This window comes from Mus caroli, unplaced genomic scaffold, assembly GCF_978045245.1.
Source record: "Mus caroli unplaced genomic scaffold, Mus_caroli_1 scaffold_13, whole genome shotgun sequence".
Taxonomy (NCBI): domain Eukaryota; kingdom Metazoa; phylum Chordata; class Mammalia; order Rodentia; family Muridae; genus Mus; species Mus caroli.
This window is the reverse complement of record NW_028227268.1, coordinates 47,511,181-47,535,450: the sequence shown is the minus strand read 5'-3', so window position 1 is coordinate 47,535,450 and position 24,270 is coordinate 47,511,181. Positions and strand designations below refer to the sequence as shown.

General features: G+C 52.6%; 2 protein-coding genes across 5 annotated transcripts in view; one reads left to right on the top strand and one right to left on the bottom strand.

Moving 5' to 3' along the window:
* Positions 1-18,341, top strand: part of Smg6 (SMG6 nonsense mediated mRNA decay factor) — a 234,164-nt gene extending 215,823 nt beyond the window's left edge. For all 3 annotated transcript variants that reach the window (XM_021176232.3, XM_021176235.3, XM_021176236.3), the window contains exons 16-19: positions 9,850-10,003; positions 12,832-13,043; positions 13,481-13,562; positions 16,662-18,341. In XM_021176232.3, coding sequence (XP_021031891.1) covers positions 9,850-10,003; positions 12,832-13,043; positions 13,481-13,562; positions 16,662-16,792 — 579 coding nt within the window. In that variant the 3' untranslated portion in view covers positions 16,793-18,341. The remainder of the gene's footprint in view (positions 1-9,849; positions 10,004-12,831; positions 13,044-13,480; positions 13,563-16,661) is intronic.
* A 116-nt stretch (positions 18,342-18,457) lies between these two features.
* On the bottom strand, positions 18,458-23,028 carry Hic1 (HIC ZBTB transcriptional repressor 1). 2 transcript variants are annotated; one of them, XM_021177789.2, is made up of 2 exons: positions 22,885-23,028; positions 18,458-21,434 (listed from the first exon to the last, which is right to left on the bottom strand). In XM_021177789.2, exon 2 carries the CDS (start codon positions 21,412-21,414, stop codon positions 19,270-19,272), a length of 2,145 nt encoding a protein of 714 aa, XP_021033448.2. In that variant the 5' UTR covers positions 21,415-21,434; positions 22,885-23,028; the 3' UTR covers positions 18,458-19,269. The 2 variants fall into 2 exon arrangements, with proteins under 2 accessions (XP_021033448.2, XP_021033449.1); XM_021177790.2 differs by lacking the exon at positions 22,885-23,028 and adding an exon at positions 21,776-22,024.
* Between the last annotated feature and the right edge of the window lie 1,242 nt (positions 23,029-24,270).

The following is a 24,270-nucleotide window of genomic DNA, read 5'->3' as shown; positions in this document are numbered from 1 at the left end:
GATCAAGTATTAACTGGGTATGGTGACAAATGCCTTTAATTCCAGCACTCGGGAGGCAGAAGCAGGCAGATATCTGTAAGTCTGAGACCAGCTTAGTCTGCATAGCAAATTCCAAGACATACAGAGCTACATAGTGAAATCTTGTCTCAAAAAACAAAAAAGATCAAGTACAGAGCTAGCAAGATGGCTTAGCAGGTAAAGGCACTGACCACCCACCAGGTTTGATAATCTGAGTTCAAGGACCCATATGTAAGAAGGAGAGAACTGACTCCTGAAAGTTGTCCTATGATACATGCTATGACACATGCGCCTACTCCCTCCACCACACATGATAGGTAGGTAGATAGATAGATAGAAAATTATTTTTAAAAGATGAGATACAAACAAGCCTGGGTAATACCATATATATTGAAGCTCAAGAGGCTTAGGCAGGAAGGTTATAAGTTCAAGGCCAGAGCTGGACTGTACAATGATTTTGAAGTATGTAGGTTGGGCTACATAGACCCTCCTGAGATGGGAAAAGAATGCTGTGAGAACACATGCCATAGCAGCTCCATCTTCTGCCAGAGTACACTGTCCAGGTTGGCCATGCAAGCAATAAGCAGTCCTGATAACTGGAGGCCCAATATAAGGCCTAACTGTAGGGCCACTGACTATCTGTGTCCCTCAGATCTGTTCAGAGGAGGATGCTGTGGCCCCTTTAAGAACAGGCCCCACATGCATTGCTGTTGGCGGCCCTGCCTCCTGTCAACCTCCTTCCTCCAGCCCCATAGCCACAGGAGGATTTCTCAGCAGAGGAAAAATTCCCCCTTTTACCTCCCCCTTCTCTTTAATGCCCGGGGCCCTTCACTTCCATAATTCTTCATTTTCCAGCCTTGAACGTAAGCCAGACACATCTGTCTGGCCATATGCGTGAACCCTGGAGTCTGTGCCGAGGTAGCTGTAAAACAGGGCCGGTGAAGGCCCTTCTGGGAGAGCACACACATGTGTGTGCCCTCAGGCCATTGGCTCCCTGCCCAGAACCACGGGGCCTCAGTGCTTCAAACCCGTGTTAACCTTCTCTATTTTTCCTCTTTTTGTTTAATTTAAGGGGGAAAATCCCAAGGAAAAGGTATAAATTGTCCTGGGAGTAGGGGAGAGGCTCCTAGCTAGAAAGACCATTATTGTTGGCAGGTACCTGGGTCACACTAATACAATAAGGAAGAAAGGAGCATCCAGTGAATTAAGATTGGAGAGATGGGCTGTAAATTACACTGCTCTGAACTCCCATCAGTCTCTAGGGTGTTAACCGAGAGGTGTAAGGCAGGTCCCCAGCTCCCAGCGCCTTTTACAGATGCAGCAAAACAGGAACCACACATGTTTGGGGAAGGGGATATGAAGATGGGGTTGAACAAAAGCCCCCTTGCCCCAGGATGGCTATAAAGTCCAAGTGAGATCTGGGGCTGGAGCCACACCTCCACTTCCCTGCTCCTACATAGACCCTTGGGCCTCAGGCTCATCTGTGGAGATGGGGGAGGTGAGGCCTGGCCTCCTTCTGCAGCCTGTCCCTCCCTGCTTCCGGGACTGCACAGAGGCTGGTGAGTGGGGCCGACTAGAGGTCAGAAAAGGGGTGTGGGGAGTTCTCAGGGCCTGTGCAGCTGGAACTGCAGAGCCCAGCTAGGCCCCTAGATGTGAGGGGTGCCAAGTCCACCCACCCAGGGCTTTGAGACCACACGCTCTGGCATAGCCCAGGCCTTGCCTTGTTGCCTAAGATGGTGCTTCCTACTGTATCTATTGGTCCTGTCTACCTCACTGCTTTCTACCTGTGTTTTTATTTGTATTGCCATTCATGGGAGAGGTCCAGAGTCCATGATTTCTCTGGGAAGTTGTTCAGAAGGGTTTCATTTCTAACCAAGCACCCAGACCCAAACAGTCACTAAAAATCCTCCTCCAGGCACTCAGGAGGCATGGCCTGTTGGTACCTCATACTGTCCTGGCCCTGTAAATCTCCTGTCTCCTCCCCTGACTCCATGAGGCTCTCCTGTGATTTGTGCTGCTGTTGGGCGAGGTCAGGTTTCCTGAGCAGTTGCAAACATCCCACCTGAAACATAACAGGCTCTTCCTCTGGCCACAGCTATTGTTTCCCTCTGCATTATGGCCACAGTCTTGCTCTGTAGCCAGCAATGACATGTGTTCTGAAAATAGCTTCACTCCACTGTCCCCTTCCCACCCACCCACCCTCCTGAAGATGTAGTCACTCCTTTGTGGGAGCCCCAGGAGTTTCACTCTAAATATAGCCACAGTCCATTCACACTGCCACCCAGCCTGGGACGGGGTTGGGGGGGCATTGTGGAACAATGGGGTATACACAGAACAACCCCCCCCCCCATACACACACACACACACACACACCTGTATGGAAGGAAGCTAGCGGAAGGCAGACACTCAACCCTGGCTCCTAGCTGTCGGAGACATTGTGGGGGCTGGTATGCTACCACTCCAGGGGCACGTTCACCTTTGATGGAAAGCACATCAGTCCACAGAGCCGGGCACCGCCCAGGCTGCCCCAGCCTCTCTGTGTACCATGGCGCTAGACCTACCTCTAAATGACTCCAGCCGCCACTGCCTCGTTGGCTCCCACTGCATCCACAGGGTTCTGTCTTACCCCTGGATCCCAGAATGGTCAAGCCTTTGGACTGAAACACCTTTTAGATTGATGCTCGTAGCAAGCTCAGAAGTGTTATGCTTAGCCCTTCATTCTTCATGAAAGAGAGTATGTACTCCTTTCTAAGCTTTCTCAGATCAAGAGTTACTTTTTAACTTTCGGGATCTAGAGCAATAGTTCAACAGTTAAGAGAACTGGCTGCTTTTCTAGAGGAAAGCACCTATTCCCAGCACCCCCATGGCATCTCATAATTGTTTATAACTCCAGTCCCAGAGGATTTGACACCCTGTGATAGCCTTCATGGACTCTGCACAAGCACGTGGTACACAGCCCATACTTGCAGGCAGACAATTTATGCATAGTACAAATTTTCATTTAAAACTTTTTTAACTCATCTGGGTTTTCCTGAAAGTATTATCTAGTGGATGAGACAGACTATGTGATTGAGTTCATTGAGCTCCTGTGATAGTTAGGCCCTAGAGCCCTATCTTAAGTCCTAATGTACCTGTAATCCCAGCTCTTCTGAGGCTCAAGTGGGACAATAACTTGAGTTCAAGATTTCACAACCAGCCTAAGCAACAGAGGAACTGTTTGTTTGTTTGTTTGTTTGTAAACAGGGTCTCAGTATGTAGCCTTGTGTAGGCTAGAACTTGCTGTATAGTCCAGGCTGGCCTTGGATTTGCATAGCCTGTCTCTGCACTTGAGTGCTGGGATTAAAGATGTGGGCCACTATATCTTGCAGAAATCCTGTCACTTGGGGAGGGTGCAAGCAAAAGTCATTGTAATTTTTTTAAAGCAAATGTGCTTTTTTCTCTTTGGTTTCTTACTTGTGTTTTTGTTTTCTTTTTTTTTTTTTTTTTTGGTTTTTCGAGACAGGGTTTTTCTGTATAGCCTTGGCTGTCCTAGAACTCACTTTGTAGACCAGGCTGGCCTCGAACTCAGAAATCCGCCTGCCTCTGCCTCCCAAGTGCTGGGATTAAAGGCGTGCGCCACCACGCCCGGCGTGTTTTTGTTTTCTGAGACAGACTAGCCTCAAGCTCAAGACAGTCCTCATATATTCTTTCCCGTTCCCCATGCTGGGATTGTGAGCATGTACCACACCTGGCTTAAGCATCTGCTCATTACTGTGATGCCTTTGGACATCCAGAAAAGGTTCTCTTAAGACCTTCTCAGGGGAAGCTCTCAGCAGCCCACGCTCTGTCTGCTCCCTTGGTTTCTGCAGTGACCATCTTGCCGCTTTTACTTTTTGTCTTCTCCCTTTTCTTTCATTTACAAGTCATGTAGTTTTGAGAAATAGGTACAGTTGTGTGCTTATAATTCCCACTACTCAGGGAGCTGAGGTGAGAGATCATATGGATGAGGCAAACTTGAGCAATATAATGAAGCCCTATCAAAAAATAAATAAAGATTGTTCAGCAATTAAGAGACTGTAGAGATGACTCAGCAGTTAATAGCACCATAGGTTCTTCCAGAGGTCCTGAGTTCAATTCCCAGCAACCACATGGTGGATTATAATCATCTAGAATGAGTTCTGATGCCCTCTTCTGGCATGGAGGTAGAACATTCATATATGTAAAATAAATAAATTCTTTTTTTTTTTTTTTTAAAGTATTGCTCAAGCCATGTGGTGGTGGTGACTGCAGGCTTTTAATCCCAGCATTTGGGAGGCAGAAGTAGATGAATATCTTGAATTCCAGACCAGCCTGGTGTATAGAGGGAGTTCCAGGACACCCAAGGCTACACAAAAAAAGTCCTATATCAAAAAGAACAAAACAAGAAAATTAACAACTAATGAAAATGAGAAATATCATTTTTCTCTTAAAAGACAAGGTTGGTTGGGCCTGGGGAGCTTCCTCACTGGGTACAGCACTCACTCCTCAAGCATACTGAGTTAGAGTTCCCAGCATCCACATAAAAAGCAGAACATGTCTACAAAATGCCTGTAAACCTAGCGTGAGGGGAAGGGCAGATCAGGTGAACCCTGGAAGTCCTCTAGTCAGCTAGCCTTCCTGAAACACCAAGTTTCCACTTTAGAGAGACCCTGTATCTGACAAAGTGGGAAACCATGGAGAAAGATACCTGGATGTCTTGCTGTAGCCTTTGTATATGAATGCTTGGGCACATGTATCCCTAAACTCACATATCTAACATGTGCACCAAAAATGAGAGAGTTCCAATCTGCTGTCCAGTCTGGCCTCAAACTCATGGGTGAATTCAAGTGATCCTCTTGACTGAGTCTCCCAGGTAAGTTGAGATTGCATAGATCTGTACCTAGCTGCTGTTAGTCTCACAATAAAAATTAATACTCCTGGGACTAGAGAGATGGCTCAGCAGTTAAGATCATATAACTGTACTTTCAGAGTATCCATGTTCAGTTCCAGCAACCATAGGCTCACAACCGCCAGCAGCCCCAACACCTGTGGCCCCCGTAGGTACCTACACACATGTGCACACACATGTATACACACGCATGATTACAAATAATAAATAAGTTCTTAAAAAGCAGTAAATAGTCCTGTTCCCCCCCCCTCCTTCCTATTTCTAGTTCCTGATGTCTGTGATGCCCACTCAGATGCACAGAATGTAAGAGTTGTACAAGAGAGAGTAGAAACTGTCATTGTCATTACTAATTTGTGTCAGGCACAACGTTAGGTACTCCGTGACATGCAAGGTGATTGTGAAAGTTTGCCATGTTATAAAACCTCTCATTTGTGGTAATGATATTACTGTCTCAGAGTAATAGGGAATACAGATCCTGTGTGAGTCCATCCCCTTTGAAGGGAAGGAAGCAACCACACTGTGTATGGATCTTCTAAGCAGAAGAAAGATTTAAAGCCTCTACTTGGTGTGGTGGCCCTGTTTCATGACCTGCTGTGCACCATCTGTGTCAGCCAATTGCATTGCATTTTTGTCTGTCTGTGTAATTTTGTGTCTCTGTTTTCAGTGGGTTGGCATTGTAAAATCATCTCCTTTAACTTGTAAAAGAACCTTCCTAGAGACAAAACCCATCAGCTACCTCAGCTACTGCATACCATGTCTCTTTCCCAGTTGTCTGTCAGTTTGCTCCTGTTGCTCAGAGATAACTGGACACTTAGCACTTTTCCTAAACTGGAGTTATTTCTCTCTTGCACACTTGATGGTCCTCATTGCTGCAAGTCTGATTTGGAGTATCTACTCTTTTTCTTTATTTTTAAGTCTTTTTTGTGCTTGCTTGTGTGTTTGCTTATTTTCGGGTTTGGTTTTGTTTTTTTGAGACAAGGTCTTGCTGAGGATGATCATGAGCCCCTGGTGCTCCTGTGTCCCACCTCCCACCGCTCTGCCCTAGGAGTGCCTACACTTTCCCAGGGCGGCCCAGGCTGAGCTACAGTGGAGGGCTCCTGTGGAACTCTCCTTCCGGGTCAGTACATTTGAGTCCAGGCCAGGGCTGATCTGTCTGAATCTTAGCATTACAGTTTCCCCCCTCACTCCCACCAGAGGCTTTTGCAGCTTTTTACTCATACAAACAAAAATAAATGACACTACCGGCCTCTGAACTCCACAGCAGCATGCTTCCCCTTCTCCCTGAGCGTCCCATGGCTGTGAGTGGGGACTTGGCACTCTCCCCATCTACATCACTTTTTCACTCCCTGCGCATCCTGTGTCCTTCTCTCACCGTGCGACCCAGAGATCAGAATGGGACGTGACGGCCGGCACAGGCGCCGTGCACAGCTGCCAGGAATCTGACGGGTAAAATCTGGAAAAGTTGGGAGGGCAAATGCTAAACACACACAGCGCCACTCAGAAAGGGCCGGAAACACAGACACCCATCACAGAAAGCCTGACTCCTAAGCTCTTCTTGAGCTGTCATTCTTTTTATTGCTACTGAACTAATCTTGTGACCCAGGTATTAATCCCCTTACCTGCTAAGCCCACTGGCACCCCAAAAGAAGAGACAGCAACTTTGTCTAATCTCCTGAGACTCCATGAGGGCATGTGGGGAACAGGAAGCAGTTGTGTGGTGACTCACTGGGCAGAGCCAGGTTAGGGGAAGTTGTCTGCAGGCGTCCCTGGGACCGGATGAGGGCAGCCCAGCTCTGACCACCACACGCAGCTTGGCCCTGTCCCATTCCCAGGGAACCATCTGCTACCTCTTTGAGAGGCTATGGCCAGTTCACCTTTCTGGCCACAGACCATAGCTGTAGGTACCCAAGGAAATAAAGCTTCCCCAAACCTTACTCTAGGTTTTACCTCTATCCTGTCTTCAAACGCCAGGCTGCTCCCCAGCCTGCCTTGGCTGTCTGACTTACCACTAGCATATAAGGTGGCATGAGCCTGGCCTTAGGAATCCATTGTTCATCCAAGGTGAAACACTAGTTATCAGCTTTCTTAATGGAAGTCTAACCAGGACTGCATGTCATTTCTCTAAGTAGGAAAACAGACGTAAGAGAGAGAGGTGGTGCTTCCTTAATTAAGACTAGGGCTCCTGTCACTATAGGTGCTCATGTCTCCTGTCATCTACCAGTCATGTGGCAGAACTTGTTATGTCCTCTCTCCCACAAAAAAAAAAAACCATATTTGAACAGGGCTTCAGGAAGAGCATTCTGGTCGATTTGTATGGAGGACAGAAGCCAGGGGGGTTGGGGCGGGGGGGGGGGGGGAGCTACTTCTCGGCATAAAGAGCAGCAGAGTATTTGCTGGACCTGAGCAGGACATTTTCCTGTTCTTCTCAATGCCCCACCAAGATTAGTAGAATGTGTGTTATTGTCCTTTTGCCAGTTCTCTGGGAATGACAGTGACTGAAAGCCCCTGGGAAGGTGGCTGACACTTTCCCCTTGTGAAGTGAGAACAGTTGGAGGGTTTCAGCAGACAGGGCCTCTTGGCCAAAACTTCTCATGCTGCCACTGTCCCGTGGCCTGTGTCTTCACCAACTGTGGTGGCAGTGGCAGCAACAACTTACTCATAGGGAAAGGTCTCTGGTAGGTCACCGAGAAGCCACCCCCATCCTTTGAAGGCATGCCCTTTCAGTTTTACTGTCACCCTAGTGAAGCCTAAGCAACCTTCTTGCTAACTGTTGGTGGCCAGGCCCAGCACCGTGGGCCCCATCTCAGTTGGCACGCACATACACTTCCTCTGTGCTGTTTCTGGGTCTGTTTCCTTGTGGTTGCTATGTTTCAGAAGACCATAAGAGGGAGTGAGGGGACTGAGACTGACCCACCTGCTTTTCTGGATTCCCCTTGGTACTGGCTAGCTCCCTACATAGTCTGCCAGAGCAGATAAATTCAGCCAGTCAACTTGCTTTCTGGCTATGATCCCCAGAGGAAATAGCACAATAATAAATATACTCTGTAGAGACAGATATACCCTAAACCTGTCCCATCAGGTCACTGCTACCCATGTAAGACTGCCAGACCAGAAGACACTGGGTGCTGCAGATGTTCACAGAATTCCACAGAAATGGAAAAGCCTATAGCACAGATAGTCCCTGGCTTGTGGGCTTCTGGGGCTGACAGAGGTTGGTACACAGACCTGCTGGTGGTCATTGGGGTAACTGTTGAATAATATGAGGTGGAGTGCTTTGAATTTTCATTATGGCGTTTCAGTTTGTACGGGGATACAGCACAATTATGAAATCCTTAATATCCTAGAGGACTTTCCTGAAGCGCCTAAGACAAAAAGCCCTGATGCCAAAGGGAAAATGATGGCAGGACAGTGTTTGTTGTTCAGAGTTTTTGTGGTAAAGAGTTGAAAGTAGAGCAAAAAAGCTGGGGGTGGTATGCCTTTAATCTCAGCAGAAGGTGGAGGCAGGCAAATCTCTGTGAGTTCAAGGCCAGCCTATGTACATACCAAGTTCCAGGACAGCCACAACTATTTACAGAAACCCTGAAGTTTCTCGTGTTTAAAAAAAAAAAAAACAAGGGCTGGTGAGATGGCTCAGTGGGTAAGAGCACCCGACTGCTCTTCCGAAGGTCCAGAGTTCAAGTCCCAGCAACCACATGGTGGCTCACAACCATCCGTAACAAGATATGGCGCCCTCTTCTGGAGTGTCTGAAGACAGCTACAGTGTACTTACATATAATAAATAAATAAATCTTTAAAAAAAAAAACAAAACAAAAAACCTACATTTAGGAAATGCTATGCAAAGCAAGGACAGGTGGTATAGTTATGACCTGATTGTTGTTCTCTGTGGGCTGGGTCATAACTTCTTTATGGATTTCTGCTGTAGAAAATGGTAAGTAGCATTCTGCTAATACCAAGTTTTTTAAAATATTTTTTACATTGTATGAGTGTACATGTATATTTGTAGGAGTCAAATCTTGTCAGTTCATTTTTTTTTAAAGATTTATTTATTTATTATATGTAAGTACACTATAGCTGTCCTCAGATACCGATGGTTGTGAGCCACCATGTGGTTGCTGGGACTTGAACTTGGGACCTTTGGAAGAGCAGTCGGCGCTCCCAACCACTGAGCCATCTCACCAGCCCAGTTCTTCTTTTTTTTAAAGACAGGATCTCACTATGTAGTTCTGGCTAGTCTGGAACTCACAGAAATGAGTGTTTCCTCTTTCTGAGTGTTGGAACTTTAATTCCAACACTTTAAAATTCAGATTTTATGTTAATTTCATTAGGGTTGGAGTAGGTGGTGGTTGAAATGCACAATGAAATGAGTTGGAATCACAAATTCTAGGGTTGTAGGTAGAGTGCTAACGTACTGAAGCCCTGGATTTGATACTCAGTACTTCATAGAACCAAGTATGAGTCTGGGCCAGCTTATGAGACCCTGTCTCATTTTAGACAGGGATAAGGAGGGAAGGAGGGAGGGGAAGGGAGGACTCTGATCTGAGTATTCAAGTGTCCGGATTGAGAACTACCCTGTAAGTGCTGCCTGTGTGATATGTGACTCTCCTTTCCTGGCCTAGTTACTTGCTCCCTTCTTACCTTTATGATCCTCTCAGAAACATATTTTTAATAGCATCAGTTTCCTTTCTCACAACTAACGGTTAGTGAGACTTCAGGCCTGGGCCATTTGGTCTGTGTGGATGTTGATTATACTGCTTAGCTCAGCCTGAAGGTCTGTCCCTCAGGCCTAAGGGGTGACTGTGCCTCTGGAGGGGGAAGAGATGTGTGGGGGCAGGATGCTTACACACTGGTGAGTCAGGGGCCTGGCTCATCAGTGCTCCCTCTCCCTGCTCACTCTCTTGCTCCCTCATATTCTGTGTCCCTGTAGGCTGTTTTGGAAGACCAGAGTCAGATGAGGCAGATGGAGCTGGAGATCAGACCCTTGTTCCTCGTACCAGATACCAACGGCTTCATTGACCACCTGGCCAGTCTGGCTCGGCTGCTGGAGAGCAGGAAGTACATCCTGGTGGTGCCCCTCATCGGTGAGCTGGGTGGGAGGACAGAGCAACCCTACACATGCACAGCAGCCCCCTCCACACATGCCCAGAGCCAGGCAGACTGACCTGGCTGTGCATGTGTAAGACAGGATTTGCAGAGAATGCGTGGGGCAAGGAAAATTGTTTAATAATCAGAGTAGTTCAAATTATTATGGCTGATCCATGGCTTAAACTGCTTGAGCAAATGGACTCCTGTGTCCCAGCAACCAGCGGCTGCATGAGCCCAGCCCTTGTTTTTTCCTTATAAAGCTTGCAGTAAAACAGCAAAGCTGGTTCCCGTTATTGGTAAACACTCAGCCCTGGCAGATAACGGCAGTGCTGCTGGGTGGTCTGGCAGGGAGGCTGGGAGGATTTTGAAGTGGTTAGATGCCTTTGGTCTGATTGTCTTGTAGCTTTTCATGATCATTCTGTTGGTTCGAGGTAACATTCTTCTGGCCAATGTCATCCTAAGGCCAGACTGACAGGAACCCTTTAGAGCAAGACCTTTGGCTCATGCCTTTCAGTTCCTACCACTTGGGCCATTGGTACTGGTTAGCATCTTGAAGTCCAGCAAGCCTGCTTTTCCTAGCTGAGTGCTCATGGGAGATTACTGGGTACCCCTAGTTCTTAAGCTGAATGGTAGGTCAGCCTCTGGTTGTGCTTTGATCTCTGAGTACCTGTCAAATACAGCTAATGTAGCTACTGCAGCTGATGCTGTCCTATGGGGGAAAGGGGTGTGTACGAGGATTGCAAAGACAAGGATCTTTAGTATCTCTCTGCCAGCAGCCATTTGAAGTAAGTTCGAGAACACTATTCTCTGAAAAAGGCACTAGACTGGCAGTCTGCCTGACAGGCCACCTCTGACATCCATGCCAAGATGTTCCATTGGGCCTTCCCTCCCAGTCCCAAGTGTCTTAGTGCCAGATGGGGGTGGAAACAAAGGGCAGGAAACATCCGCCCCTGCAGAGCCTGTAGAACCCTGGGGGGTTGTGGGAAGCACGTTAGCACCACCTGAGAATGTTGGCACTGAAGCAGTCCTCCTCCCTCCCTGTCTTCCTTCCCCCTCCCCATGTGGCCTGGACAGAAGCTCTTAAACCCAAGCCCTTAGACCTAAGGGAAGGTTTGCTCCACTTCAAAAGAAGAGCAGCTTCTGTCATAAGGCCGAGTACACCAGAGCCACACAGTGCCCTGAGCTTTCCACTGCCCTTCTGAGTGAACTGACTTACAGGCCATAGCACTGCACCTTCCTCCTAGGAGGCTTTTAGTTAGGAAAAAGAAAGTCGATTGGTCGCTTTTGTTAGATGGTCTGTACTTGGTATAACTGAGAAAGCGCACTGGTGTCTCAAGGAGGCTTCCTGGGAATGAGAACATTCCTCTTCTGCCTTCCTATGCCCGTGCTCCTCATGTGTGCTTAGTCTCTTTGTTCCTAATAATTACAGTGAAAAGTCAGATCTGCGGCCCTTGGCCCTAAAGAGCTTAAGTTTGATAAAGAAATTTAGATTTGGTAGGAAAGGGATAAATGCTAAATTTCAGAATATAGTGAGCCTAAGGGTACTAGAACTGACCGCTGTACTGCAGCCACACAGACCAGACCCTCTGACCCTGTATCAGCTGGGCAGATCCCTGTATTTCAAGGATGTAAGCAGAGCTCCTGTTCACTCATACTTTCCTTGGTGGACTCCTGCTTTCTGGCCAGAACAACAAAGGGTTAAGTGGAAAGCCTTCCCTGCTTGTGTCTTGTGCTCTTTAACCTGCTCTGTGCTCTTTAGGTCTGACCCCAGCATTGAGAAGTCCCGCCTGGTGCAGAAGCACAAACAAGCGTCCCCTTTGAAGCCTGTTTAGTTTGGAAGCAGGAAAGCAGATTTGGGGATAGAATACCAGTTTTTCCTGTTTGATGTTCTGTTTGCTGTACCATACACCATACACCATACACCACTGCTACACATTATCTGGACCTTTCAGCTTCGTGGTGCTAAAAGCATGGGGGTGTGTCTGTCTGCGTGTGTGTGTGTGTGTGTGTGTGTGTGTGTGTGTTCCCATATGGGCCCTTTCCAGAAAATGTTTCTGAATACCCAGACAATGAGTGCCAGGCTCACCATGGAACAGCATGCTCATGCCGACTCCCCGAGCCATGAATCATTGCACTAAGGAGAGGCCTCAGACCCCAAACTCTCTCTAAGCCCCCAAGGAGTGCATATTTCCCACTTGACCTCAGGCTTTTGGCTGGAATTTTGGAAAGAATCTTCACCAGAAAATGAAGCCATGTCCCAGACACATAGACAAGCAGACAGGCGCGTGCACGCGCGCGCGCGCACACACACACACACACACACACACACACACACACACACACACACGTAGATTCAAGGAAGTAATGTGTGCCAAGGTTATGGTTTTACGAAATACCAGGGCCCTTGCAACTCAGTGTGGCTGTCCTTCTTCCGTGTGGCTTCCCTGTACTCTGCCAGACAGGGCAGTAGAACCCTGCCTCCTTTTAGACTGCTACGGCTCAGACCCGAGTAGCTGAGGAAGAGCACCTCACTCACCTTGTGCTCCTATGTTTTCATTGATCTATACTGTAAGGAATGCCAGCTCCAGAAAATCCTATAAATTCCCCCTGGGAGGAAGATGGGGCTCAGAGGAAGAGGCAGAAAGGAGCTATTCTTAGATCCCCTCTCATACCCACAAGTATCTACCCTACCAGATTCATTGGAAAACTCATGTGGAAAGGTGGCCTCTGTTGTCTGTGAAGAGGCCTGCCTGAGAAAGGAATTGGGCAGAGAGCAGAGGATGCAGACAGGCATAATTGCTCATTATAATCTCTGTCCCATCAGTGATCAATGAGCTGGATGGCCTCGCCAAAGGGCAGGAGACAGACCACCGGGCTGGGGGCTATGCCCGTGTGGTGCAAGAAAAGGCCCGAAAATCCATTGAGTTCCTCGAACGGAGATTTGAGAGTCGGGACTCCTGCCTGCGGGCCTTGACCAGCCGCGGCAATGAACTCGAATCTATCGCCTTCCGAAGTGAGGACATTACTGGACAGCTGGTGAGACCCCCCAGAGAGAAGTCCATTATTAGAAATGTTCCTGAGCTGGGTAGTGATAGCACACACCTTTAATCCCAGAACTCATGGGAGGCAGAGGCAGGTGGATCTCTGTGAGCTCAAGGCTTGCCTGATCTACAGAGCTAGTTCTAGGACAGCCAGGGCTACACAGAGAAACCCTGTCTTGGGGGGTGGGGGAGAAGGTGTTCCCAAAAGGAAGAAGTAAAAGAAGCCCTTTGAACCTGGGCAGCTAAAGGGTAGTCACCATCAAGGCCCAGGAGGGGAGAGTTCCTTGCTCTCTGAATCACTGAAGACAGACTCAGCCAAGCAGAGCCAAAGCATGTCTGAATAGGACTCTAGGACATAGCCCTGGAAGTACCTCTGCCTCTGCATGGCGCCCCCTCCTGCCCAGTGGTGCTTTTCACACTGTCTTTCTCCAGGGTAACAACGATGACTTGATCCTCTCTTGCTGCCTGCACTACTGCAAAGACAAGGCTAAGGATTACATGCCCACCAGCAAAGGTACAGCCTGGCCTCTCCTTGAGCCATCCATCCCTCTGCCCTGCTTTCTCCTACCCATCCACAGTCCCTAAGAAGAGTCTCTGCTGACTTTGGCCTGATAAGTCTATACAAGCCTATACAAGCCTGAGACCATCTTGTTCACCTTCCCAGAGGTTAGGCCTACTATCAAAGCTTCCCTGGCCCTAAAGAATGTTATATCATCTAGAGCCAACTAGGAATGAGCCTCTCTAGCCCAGGAAACCCTGCTCTAGGCTGCAAGCTTTCCCACTCAGTCTGCATCTATTTCCTTTCTTGGGTGAGTTCCTTTGACAGCAAGAATGTCTTTATGATTCAGTATAGCTTGTTCAGGCCATGGTCTCCTGCGTCCAGCTTTCTGCAGCCCTGAGCAGTAGAGAACCTCTAGTGGGCACACTTTTTTTCCTTAGGCCATGTTCACCTCCCTACCCATATCAGGGTATTTCTTGAACATCAACCTGTATCAGACCTGCAGTGGAGGTTCTCCCAAGTCAAGAATAGGCCTTTCGCCGGGCGTGGTGGCGCACGCCTTTAATCCCAGCACTCGGGAGGCAGAGGCAGGCGGATTTCTGAGTTCGAGGCCAGCCTGGTCTACAGAGTGAGTTCCAGGACAGCCAGAGCTATACAGAGAAACCCTGTCTCGAAAAACCAAAAAAAAAAAAAAAAAAAAAAAAAAAGAATAGGCCTTTCTTCCTGATCTCTATTGCAGTGAGCGGTAGCATTTTACAGGCTAGCTGGAACTGGAGGTGGGAGAGAGTTTTAAAGACTGAGCTTGTATCTGAGTTTTAAACGGTTTTGGTGAGCAGAATCCCATTTCTGGGTCAGCCTAAAACTCTCAAGTGTCTGACCACCTCAGCCGTGAATGCCCTGCACACAGGACCACAGGGCCAGTGACATGTAGGAGCTACTGATTCCCAAGACGCTGACATGTCTTTTTGTGGAAAGGAACCCTACCCCTTCCTAGCTCTAAGTCATGTGCTGATCTAGTAATATCAGTGGGTCTCTGTGGACCTATGTAGCCTCATGACTTTCTTTGTGTGACCCTCTGCCTCCCTGTATCCATGCCCTCCATCTTGGCTTGCTGGCCTCTCCCGGTTTCTTTCATTGCTTAGCACAGCCCTCGCGTGTGCTGGTATTTCTATACCAGGGGCAGTCAGGAGTGCAGCACATATCCTCTCCCTGAGGACCAGACCTAGAATGTTCAACTGACAAATTAGAATCCTGGCTGAGGCAGACAGAGGAGCTTGTGCCCTATCCTAGAGCACAAGCTCTAGACACGTTCCTTCTAAGAGGGAAGCAAGGTTGCAAAGGTCTTGTGGAGACGCGTGGTTCCAGTACTCCTCAGCCACCAGAGCTCTGTTCTTAGCCTAGATGCATCTGAACTTGTCCCGCCACCCCCAGAATTACTCCCAAACAGAGTCCCACTGCCATCATGGGGACCGCCCCTATCAAAATTACATCAGCAACGGCCAGTGTAATCAAACCCCATTTGTCAGTGTGAATTCTTAGCAGATTAACTTGTCAGATTCACAGAGAAACCGTCACCAAATGTTTATGTGTAAACGATGTTGAATTTTAAAATCATGTGGATTATGGCGGATGGGGCCTGACAAGATGACAGTCTCTGGTTTCTAACAAAGTGAAGTTACCAGTGTCAAAACAGAGGATGTTTATTGTTAAAAATGTCTCAAAGTATCCACAGAAACCCCTGCAGACCCCTGCCAGCAATGCTGGGCCTTTGTTGGCTGACCTAAGGCCTAGGACTCTTCTGGTGTGAAGCCCAGAGCAGGAATGGTGGAGTTGCAGACAGACTCAGACAACAGCTGGGAACCCCATGTAGCACCCCACACCACTACCCCACCACACACTCACATTCCAGGCCCAGGCAACAGAGGGAAGGCTCTTAGACCTCCCTTAATCACGAGGCGTGTTCTTCACCCTCTACACACAGCCCTGTCTGTCGTCCTCTTTCTCCCTTTCCTCACCACCATCAGCCCCCTGAGCCTCTCCCTCTTCATCCCCAGATTCTTCCCTAGGCTGAAAGCCAACTCTCAGCCTCCCTGCCTGGAGCTGGCAAGGCCAGCATTACTCAGGTCAGACATGGATGTTTGCAATCCCCCAGCCCGCCATCCTAGCCGTCCCCAAACACCACAGGACATTTCCTGTGCCTTTGCTTTCTGCCAGACCTCCACTAGGAAATGCCAGGGCAGGGCTGAGAGATAGACCTGCCACCCAAGCAGTCATGCCCAGGGCCTAGAGTGTCCCTTGAGTGATTCCTGGGCCCCATTTTAAGTTTTCTCCTGTACATTAGTCAGACACAGGAAAAATATCTGCTGTAAGAAATATCTAAAAAGATGAAGGCTATCTGTACTGGTATAGAAAAATGTTGGAAGTATATAAAATATGAGTAAAGAAGGGGTGGCTAACGTGATGTCAGTGTTACCGGAGGAAGCTAGCCTATGTACGTGAGTGTATTTACAAAAGTGCGTAAGGAACTCAAGAAGGCACAGAGCTACACGGAGCATGAGGCAGCTGCAGGACAGTCCTCTCTGCTGCTCATTACCCTGTGTACTGATAGATGCTCACAGATCACTCTTTTAATAGATCCTTGACCATAGCCACAGGCCCATTTAGCAAGCCTCTCCTGAGAGCACCCCAGAGCTAACCCCTTCCCCCACATTCGTAAGATCTGTTCCTACTTTCTATTCACCTTTGTATTTTTTAACCTTTGGATACATAGAACATTGACACACACATCCCACCTTTAGAAGGAGAGACTTCTAAAGGGTGAGGGCAGTTCGTAGGAATCAGGGCCAGGGGTGTAGTTAGGACTCTGCTTCCCATTAGTTCTGAGACTTTGGAAGACAGGCCTGCAGTTTGAGTACTCTCAGGCACAAGAGTCCCGTGTGAGGAGTTCATAGCCCCAGCACAGCTCCTACCTAGCTTGACCCTCTAAGCATCAGGGGAATGGTGCTATGAGCCTGGAAAGAACTTGCCCCTCCACGACCACATTCTCCCCAAGACAGGAGATAGTATTTGACACTTCTATCCTCAGCTGAGCCCATCTGATTTCTGTGCCAACAGAGGAGCCAATCCGCCTGTTACGGGAGGTGGTGTTGCTGACCGATGATCGGAACCTTCGTGTAAAGGCACTGACAAGGAATGTGCCTGTGAGGGACATCCCAGCCTTCCTTACGTGGGCCCAGGTGGGCTGAGGGGACCACACTGGGGCCCACCCCCATGGAACCATTCCTGAGAGGCCACCAGGCGCCCAGTGTAACACGGAAGATGTCCACGCGCCTGAGCTACCAATCCACCCAGACAATAAACCATCCTCTTCCAACCTCACGCCGTGGCCGTGCTGTGGGGGAGCCGCTCCTCACAGAGCCCTCCCAAGGGTCAGGCGGAAGCTGCTGGGACCCTCCTGGGCTGCCAAGATTTAGCAGGGAGGTGACTGGCTACAGTGACAACAGGTGGACAAGCCGAATAGGCCACCAAGCTCCCACCCTTTTTCCCTCTGTCTGGTCCCAGGGCTGGAAGGAGGCCTACTCACCCGGAGGACCCAGCCACTCTGTAGTGGTAAGGGGCAGAGATTCTAAAGTTTCCATCAGATGCAAGGAAACTGATCAACCCCTCAGTCTGCAGTCTCTGTCCTGAATGTCTGAGAGGCTTTGGCTGTCAAGAAGAGTGCCCAGGTGTCTCCATCTCCCTGAGGCCTAGATGCCCTATGGACCCATGCTGACTTCTGTCTATAACAGCAACAGCAGCCCCAGCCCTTCAACGCACACGCACGCCCTCACGCACGCACTCACACAGCACATGTGCACATGCTTCTCTTCCTGTCCACATCTTGCACTTTGCCCTTGTTTTCCTTTTGGGCAGTCATGGGCCTAAGGGAAGGGCCATGTGGTCTTGGGCCCGTGCGTCCAGAGTGGCCCTCCACCAGCACATGTTCCCATCCTTGGCCTTCCTTTCACTGCAGTACCCTCTTGGGGAAATTTCCTCAGACTCTTCTTTGCCTGCCTTCCCTTTCTAGTTGGCCCCTTTCATCACCCCAACCCTAAACTTCCTCACCTCGGCTCCTCGTGGGACTTCTCGTTCTGAATCTTACCCTACCACCTGTGACAGGAACCAAATAAAGCCTTCCCAGCTGTCCTTCCTTCCCAACCCCTCACACCTCTGAGAAGCCTCCAAGCTGGGGGAGCTGAACCCCAAGGTAGAGGTGCCGGGTGTTGAGCCCGTTTCTGGCTTTGTCACTGTACGTCTTTACCCAGAAGAGGGGACATGGGACCCTTTAGCCTTTGAGGGTTTTGGTTCTTTTAGGTTTTTTGTTTTTGTTTTTTTGCTGCCTCTCTGTTTACAACCTCACTTGGAGGCTCCCTACCAGGAATGAATTCCTTCAGTCTAGCACAGAGGTAGAGAAGGATTGAGAAGGCTGTCTCAGGCTAAGCAGGGGTGACTCTTGATAGGATCACACACAACCCACCTTAGGAGGAGCAGTGCTTCACCAAGGGTGCTCTGCCCTTCTCAGGCCCAGGAGAGGGCTGTGCAGGAGAGCCCAGGACAGTGCCCAGGACTCAGCTCAGAAGCTCTCTTGATTGTAAGGCCCAGGCAGGCTACTTCCTTTGAGGTCCCCTCCTCTGGCTGTGAGGGTCATTGGCTGGGGATGGGGGGATTGGAAATGGGAAGAATACCTTTCTTCTCTCTGTCCCATTTGGAACCCCGGTTTTGTTTCCTTAATAAATTTTTAGTTATGAAATATAATTGACCTCTGCTGGTCTATTTTTTGGAACTGGGGAGGGGCGGCTGGTTTGGGCCTGTACACCTATGTTGGGGCCCTGCCACCCACCGTGGTGCAGAGGCAGAAGAGAGCCACAGGATTATAGGGACCTTGGTTACTGCTTTATTGCTGTTTGGTTGAGTATAGAAAATGGAAGCGGCTCTGGAAGAGCCTGTGTACAGAGTAGAAAATATACAAAGGGACAGAACGGGAACCAAGGAAGGAGACCTCTCTCCAGCCCAGCTAAAGTTGGGCTCGGGATAGGGGGTCACCTAGGGCGCATGCAATAAATATATGGTCCGGGGGCCCCAGGAAGAGGAGGGGACACCTCGGGAAGCGGAGACAGATGGGTCAGGGTTGTCATCCCTGGCGCCAGAGCTGCCCACCCTGGTGGTGAGGAAAGGAAGGGCTGGCCCTGGGGCTAGTGCCACTTGTGCAAAATGAGGAACTTCACATTATCAGTCCCGGGCTGGGCAGGAGCAGGGGACGGGGAGGCCCTCCGGCCGGCTCAGTCCCCTCCCCTCTCTCCAACTGTGCCCAATGCTCCGACCCCAGCAGGGAGATTCACAGTGAGAATGGGTGTGGTCGCAAGGGCCGGAGGTAGGGCTGAGAGCGTCCGAATAATGGCATCCTTCCCCCCCAAGAGCAGCACGGAGCCGGGGGAGGGGGCCGATGAGCCACAGGGAGAGGCAGGGTTCTCCTTTGGTCAAAGCTGATATCAAAAATATAAATCTCCCTTCCCCTATCCCACCCCCGTCCCGGGGTTTTCCCCCACTGACTTCCCCAGGCTAAGGCACTAAACAGTGAGGCCAGGTGAGGTGTAGAAAGGTGGGGCCACCACTGCGGCGCTGCCGCTGCTACCAGTTGTCCCCGGGCTGTCAGGCAGCGCCCGGCGCACCTAGGAGGGACGCTCTAGGTGGGAGAGAAACGGTCGATGGTCCGGCTGTCCGGTCCTGCAGCCAGGTGCGCGCCCTGGCTCAGCACCTCTGCCGCCTTATCTGGGCTGAGTCCTAGCTCAGCAGTGAATTTAGCCAGCGGGTAGAGGCTCTCGAGCGCCACCTTGGGGTCGTGCAGGAAGTGCGTGGTCTGCGCCAGCAGCTCGGCAGCAGCTGCCTTGTCCTGCTGCTTCAGACTCAGCTGTTCAGCTGTGAGGCGGGCCACAGCAAAGACACCCTCAGGGAAGTCGAGCTTGCCCTTGCCGTCGGGGCCAGGGACGCCAGGTAGTCCCCCCAGGCCAGCCAGCGCCCCGGCCGCGCCGGCCGCGCCACCTACAGCGTGCATCTTCATATGGCTGATGAGGTTGCGCTGTTGAGCAAACTTGCCACCACACACCTGGCACTCGTAGGGCTTCTCTCCAGAGTGGATGCGCATGTGCTCCGTGAGGCGATACTGGCGGGTGAAGCGCATGCCGCACGCGTCGCACGCAAAGGGCTTCAGGCCCAAGTGGCTGCGCATATGGCGTGTCATGGTTCCGCGTTGCGTGAACTTCTTTCCGCAGATGGTACACGGATAGGGCCTTGTCAGCCAGTGTGTCTTCTCGTGCTGCCTCAGCGTGGCCGGGTCCTTGTAGCTCTTGTCGCAGGACGCGCAGCGGTATGGCCGCAGCAGCTCTCCTAGGCCGCCCGGCGCCCCAGTGACCTTGTCCCCACCGCCACCAAAGGGGGGCCCAAGGCCGGCGGCCCCAGCAGCCACCTCAGCAGCCTCTGCCCTGCCATATAACGCCTCTTCTTCCTCTACGTGAGCCTCCACGTGTGCATTCAGCTGTTCCGAGCTGGGGAAGCCTTTGCCACATGGGATGCACACGTACAGGTTGTCACCAAAGCTCTCAGGCTCACCATAAGCCAAGTGCGGGCATGGGTAACCCTCCAGGTGGCCGCCGGGTGGGCTGGGGTCCTCGCTGCTACCGGTCTCTTCGCTGCTGCTCTTATAGTCGTCGCCGTCGGCTCCTGTGCCTGGCCCGTCCAGGCTCCCGGGATAGCGTGGCGGGGGTACCAGGCCGAGCGGGGGGCCCCCGGGTGAGGCGGCAGGATCCCCACCGCGCTCCTCCAGGCGCTCACCCGGGGAGCCTCGATCCCGGACCAGTTCATCGCCATAACTACCCAGGCCTGGCTCGTGCTTCATCCAGCGGTAGAGGAGGCTGGAGCCGTCGGGGCGGCCGGGGGGCTCGGGTCCCGGACTGCCACTGCTTCCTCGAAACGGGTCTGGAGTCGGTACGGCCTCCTCCAGCTTTTGGAAGGGCAAAGGCGGCAGCGGGGGCAGGGCGAGCGATGGCTCCTTGTAGACTGCGGGCCCCGCACCGGGAGGGCTGTCCGGGCGTGGAGGCAGTTCGCGCTCACTCAGCGGTCGCTCGGGGACCGAGGAACCTGGCGGGCTCTTCTTGGACAGATCCAAGCCGCAAAGCGGGGAGCAGCGACGCTCCGGGGCGCAGAGTGAGGCTGTTGGGCCCGGGCCCGAAGCATATAGCTCGGCGCAGTGGGTGTTGACGGCTGCATCGGGACCCGACGGCGGCTCGGCGGCAGGCGGCGGCGGTGGCCCCGCCGGGGACGAGTAGCAAGCCTGGATGACGGGCGTGGCAGCCCTCAAGCCCCGGCCGGGCCGCCCGTAAGGAGCGTAGCCGCCGCCGCCGCTGCCTCCTCCCCGCAGGTGGCAGTACTTGCCGTGGCGTTTGAGACGCTTCTTGCACAGAGCCACGAGGTCAGGGATCTGCAGGTAGCTGGCAGCAGCCAGCACAGCGCCCAGGCTCGGCTCGGCGCCCGGGGCCACCGCTGCTGCTGCTGCGGCCTCAACACTGTCGGTCAGGCGGCCGGTGTAGATGAAGTCCAGCACCAGGCGGAACACGGCCGGGCTCACCATGTCATGGTCCAGGTTTAGCAGGTTGTCATGCACCACCAGGGACTTGAGGTAGGCGCTGCTGGCCGCCAGCACGTTCTTGTGCGCGCGGAAGAGGGCATTCTGCACCACGATGATCACGTCGCACAAGAAGCCCTTGGTGCGCTGATTGTTGAGCTGCAGCAGTAGCTGCCTCGAATGGCCAGGCGCCTCCATCGTGTCCAGCATCGTCTGCCCAGCACACTCTCCTGCGGGAGACACACACCAGCTGGGTAAGAGCTACGCAGTACGGTGCCCTGGACTCTTTCTTGTACCCAACCCTCCGCTTCCCCTTCCCCTCAGCTGATCAGGGGCATGGAGCACCACGGCCTGAACAGTAGCCGAGGAGGATCAGCGGCCTCCGGGTGTGGAAGCCTAGGCCCGCCGGCCCCAGACAGAAGGAGCAGGAGGAGAAAGGCTGCGGATGGAGAGTAGGCCAGGTTAGCCTATCTGTCCCAGCCCCAGATGCTCCTGGGCACTCGGGCTGGGTCCTGGGAACTTCCAGGGACAGATCTGTTTAGGACGAAATGACCCTTTCGGAGACAATTACCCGATTTAAGTAAAATGTCCGCTTCAGGAAAAGTCATTCAGGGCCGAGAAGTTTGCCCAAGTGGGGAGACAAGGAGCCGAGTTAGAAGCGCCTCCCGCCTCGAAAGAAGTTGCCCCGGTTAGGGGAAGTGATAAGGAAGACGGGAGCAAGATGCCCATCGAGGCACCGCCCTGGCCGGGGGCTGTCAGGCCTTCGTTAGGGCCGGCCGGCCGGGCCCGGGGAGCGGAGACAGTGGCTGCGGTGGCGGGCAGAGCGCGAAGGCCGGGCCCCGGCGCGGGGAGGGCGTTATATCGGGGCAGGAGGCTGAGGCAGGAAGCAGGTGGGGGGGAGGGGGGAGCCACGCAGCTCCCAGGGGAGGGAGGGGGCAGCGCCCCGGGCGGGCACGGCGCACAGCCGGCTGCGGCCCTGACCCTGGCCTGCGCCCCACCCGCGTTCTGGACCCAGCCGGGGCCTCGGCTCCACATCTCTTCCCCAGCTCCCCTCCGCCCCGTCTCCCCCGAAACTCTGCCGCCTCAAACTTCGGGGAAAACTTTCCCAACTTCAGACAGGGCGGGAGGAGCGCGCCGGCCCCAGCCCCCCTCCCCGGCCCCCAGTTCCTCCTCTGGGCCCCCAATTTCAGCAGCCTGGTGGCCGTGGGGACCCACACCAAATCTAAAGCCGCCCTGCCCTCCGGCGAGCACGCCCGCCCCTGTTCCCCGCCTGGCCCGCAGGGCCTCGCCGGCCCGTTACCTGCGGCGGCCGCCCAACCCGGCTTCCCTCCCTGAGGCGGTGGCAGCTCCTAGCCTGCGCCCCACCCGTCCCGCTGCCAGGCGCCGAGCTGTGCCAGGGCAGCGCCCCTGCCAGCCCCGCCCGCCGGCTCCCCTTGCCTTCCCCTCTCCTCCCCAGCCCATGTGCGGGCAGAGCCGGCCCCGGGCCGCTGACCCCGCCGTGAACCCGGCGCCGAGCAGCGGCCCAGCCGTCCGGAGTCCTCTAGGGAAGACACTTAGAGCCCCAAACGCCAGCCGCGACCCGGGCGCCCACGCCTGAGGATGCTCCCGAGGTAGCCGGCGCACGAGGACCAGACTGTCCCGGGTCCCTTGCCCTTCCCTGTCGCCAACTCGAGGACCCACCTGGGGGGCATGTCGGAAGCCCCGGGCCCGGCTGCCGGCGGATCCAGGGGGGGACGTGGCTGCAGTGCGCTGCCCTCCGCCCGCCGGGCCCCCGGTCGGTCTGTCTTGCCGGTCCGTCCTCCCCGCGTCCTGGTCGCGTCTCAGCCCCTCCGCGCTTTCCGCACACTCTTATCTGGAGCGGCCCGAACCGGCAGACGCTGCCGCGGCCATGGCGCCACCTCGCGGCCACGCGGGGACTGTGTGCGGCTGGGCTGCGACCTCTGGCGCACACCTGGGCCAAGAGGCTTGCAGATGCGGAGCTGAGCAGATCTTGCAGGTTCACGCGCTTCCAGATGTGCCCACCTGGAGACCCCAGATATCGGACCTGGGAGTCCCATAAACCTTGGGGTTTTGTGCTGAGTGCTCCCGAGTACATATTTATATGTTATATCGCGCCAATTCGGAAAAAAAAAAAGGTTCTGTCTTCAAATGAGGAACTCTTAAGCCAGGGGTGGTGGCGCATTCTTGTTATCATCCTAGCACCCAGGAGTTGGAAGCAAGAGGACCCGGAGTTCAAGGTCAGTCTCTACTACCTGAGACCCTATCTTAGAAAAGGGGTTGGGGTGGAACACTAAGGACAGTATTCTGTGAGAGGGCGAGTTTAGAAATCCTAAGTGAAATGAAGGTAGATACGTTCGGAGCAGGAGTGGGGCAGCTTTTATTAGACATTTCTGAACACCATTATTCACTTAGACTCAGTAGAGACATTCCAACTCTCCCTCAGACACATGTTACCAGTATGTACATCATAAACCGTCCACACTCAAACTCTGTCCAAGCAGTGACACTCGAGGGCGCGCCATGTTTACACAGACCGCCCACCCCCTCCCGGAGCCCCAACTTCTTGGGCTACTGCGGAGGCTACTACCTGAAACGGGGTAGAGGTCCTACCAAAGAGCCCCCCCCCGAACTTGCGGATCTCCAGAAGGACCCTAGAGCCCTCCATTGGAAATAGTTGGACAGAGACCCCTTGCGACGTGCCACTCAAGTCCTCAATCCCCCATCTAAGCAGTTTTGAGGGATCTTAGTTTGCCCCCCCCCCCAATACACCATTAGTGAGAGACCATTCAAGAGATATCACGAGAACGGGCGGCTTGAGACCCCCTCAAAAAAAGATCCTACACGCCACACGAGGGAGAGCTCGATTCCTGTTGGCGACTCCTCTTTTAGGAGGGAGGGACCGTGCACCAGCTCATGGGTGCTCACCGGAAATGTCCCTGCATAGCGGGGCGGAGGCATAACCACCGTTGCAAGCACCGCGCCTCCGTGGCCCACGCTCCGCCTCTTCCCCGCACCTCCTGACCCCCGCCCACACTATAGGGGGGGTCCCCCCAAACCGCCCACAGC

What these genes read in the sequence shown, in the direction of transcription:
- Hic1 (XM_021177790.2), bottom strand. Translation starts at nt 21,812, where the DNA reads ATGACTTTTCCTGAAGCGGACATTTTACTTAAATCGG. An exon ending in GGACATTTTACTTAAATCGG is followed by an intron (nt 21,435 to 21,775) that starts GTAATTGTCTCC and finishes TGTCTCCCGCAG; the next exon opens with GAGAGTGTGCTGGGCAGACG.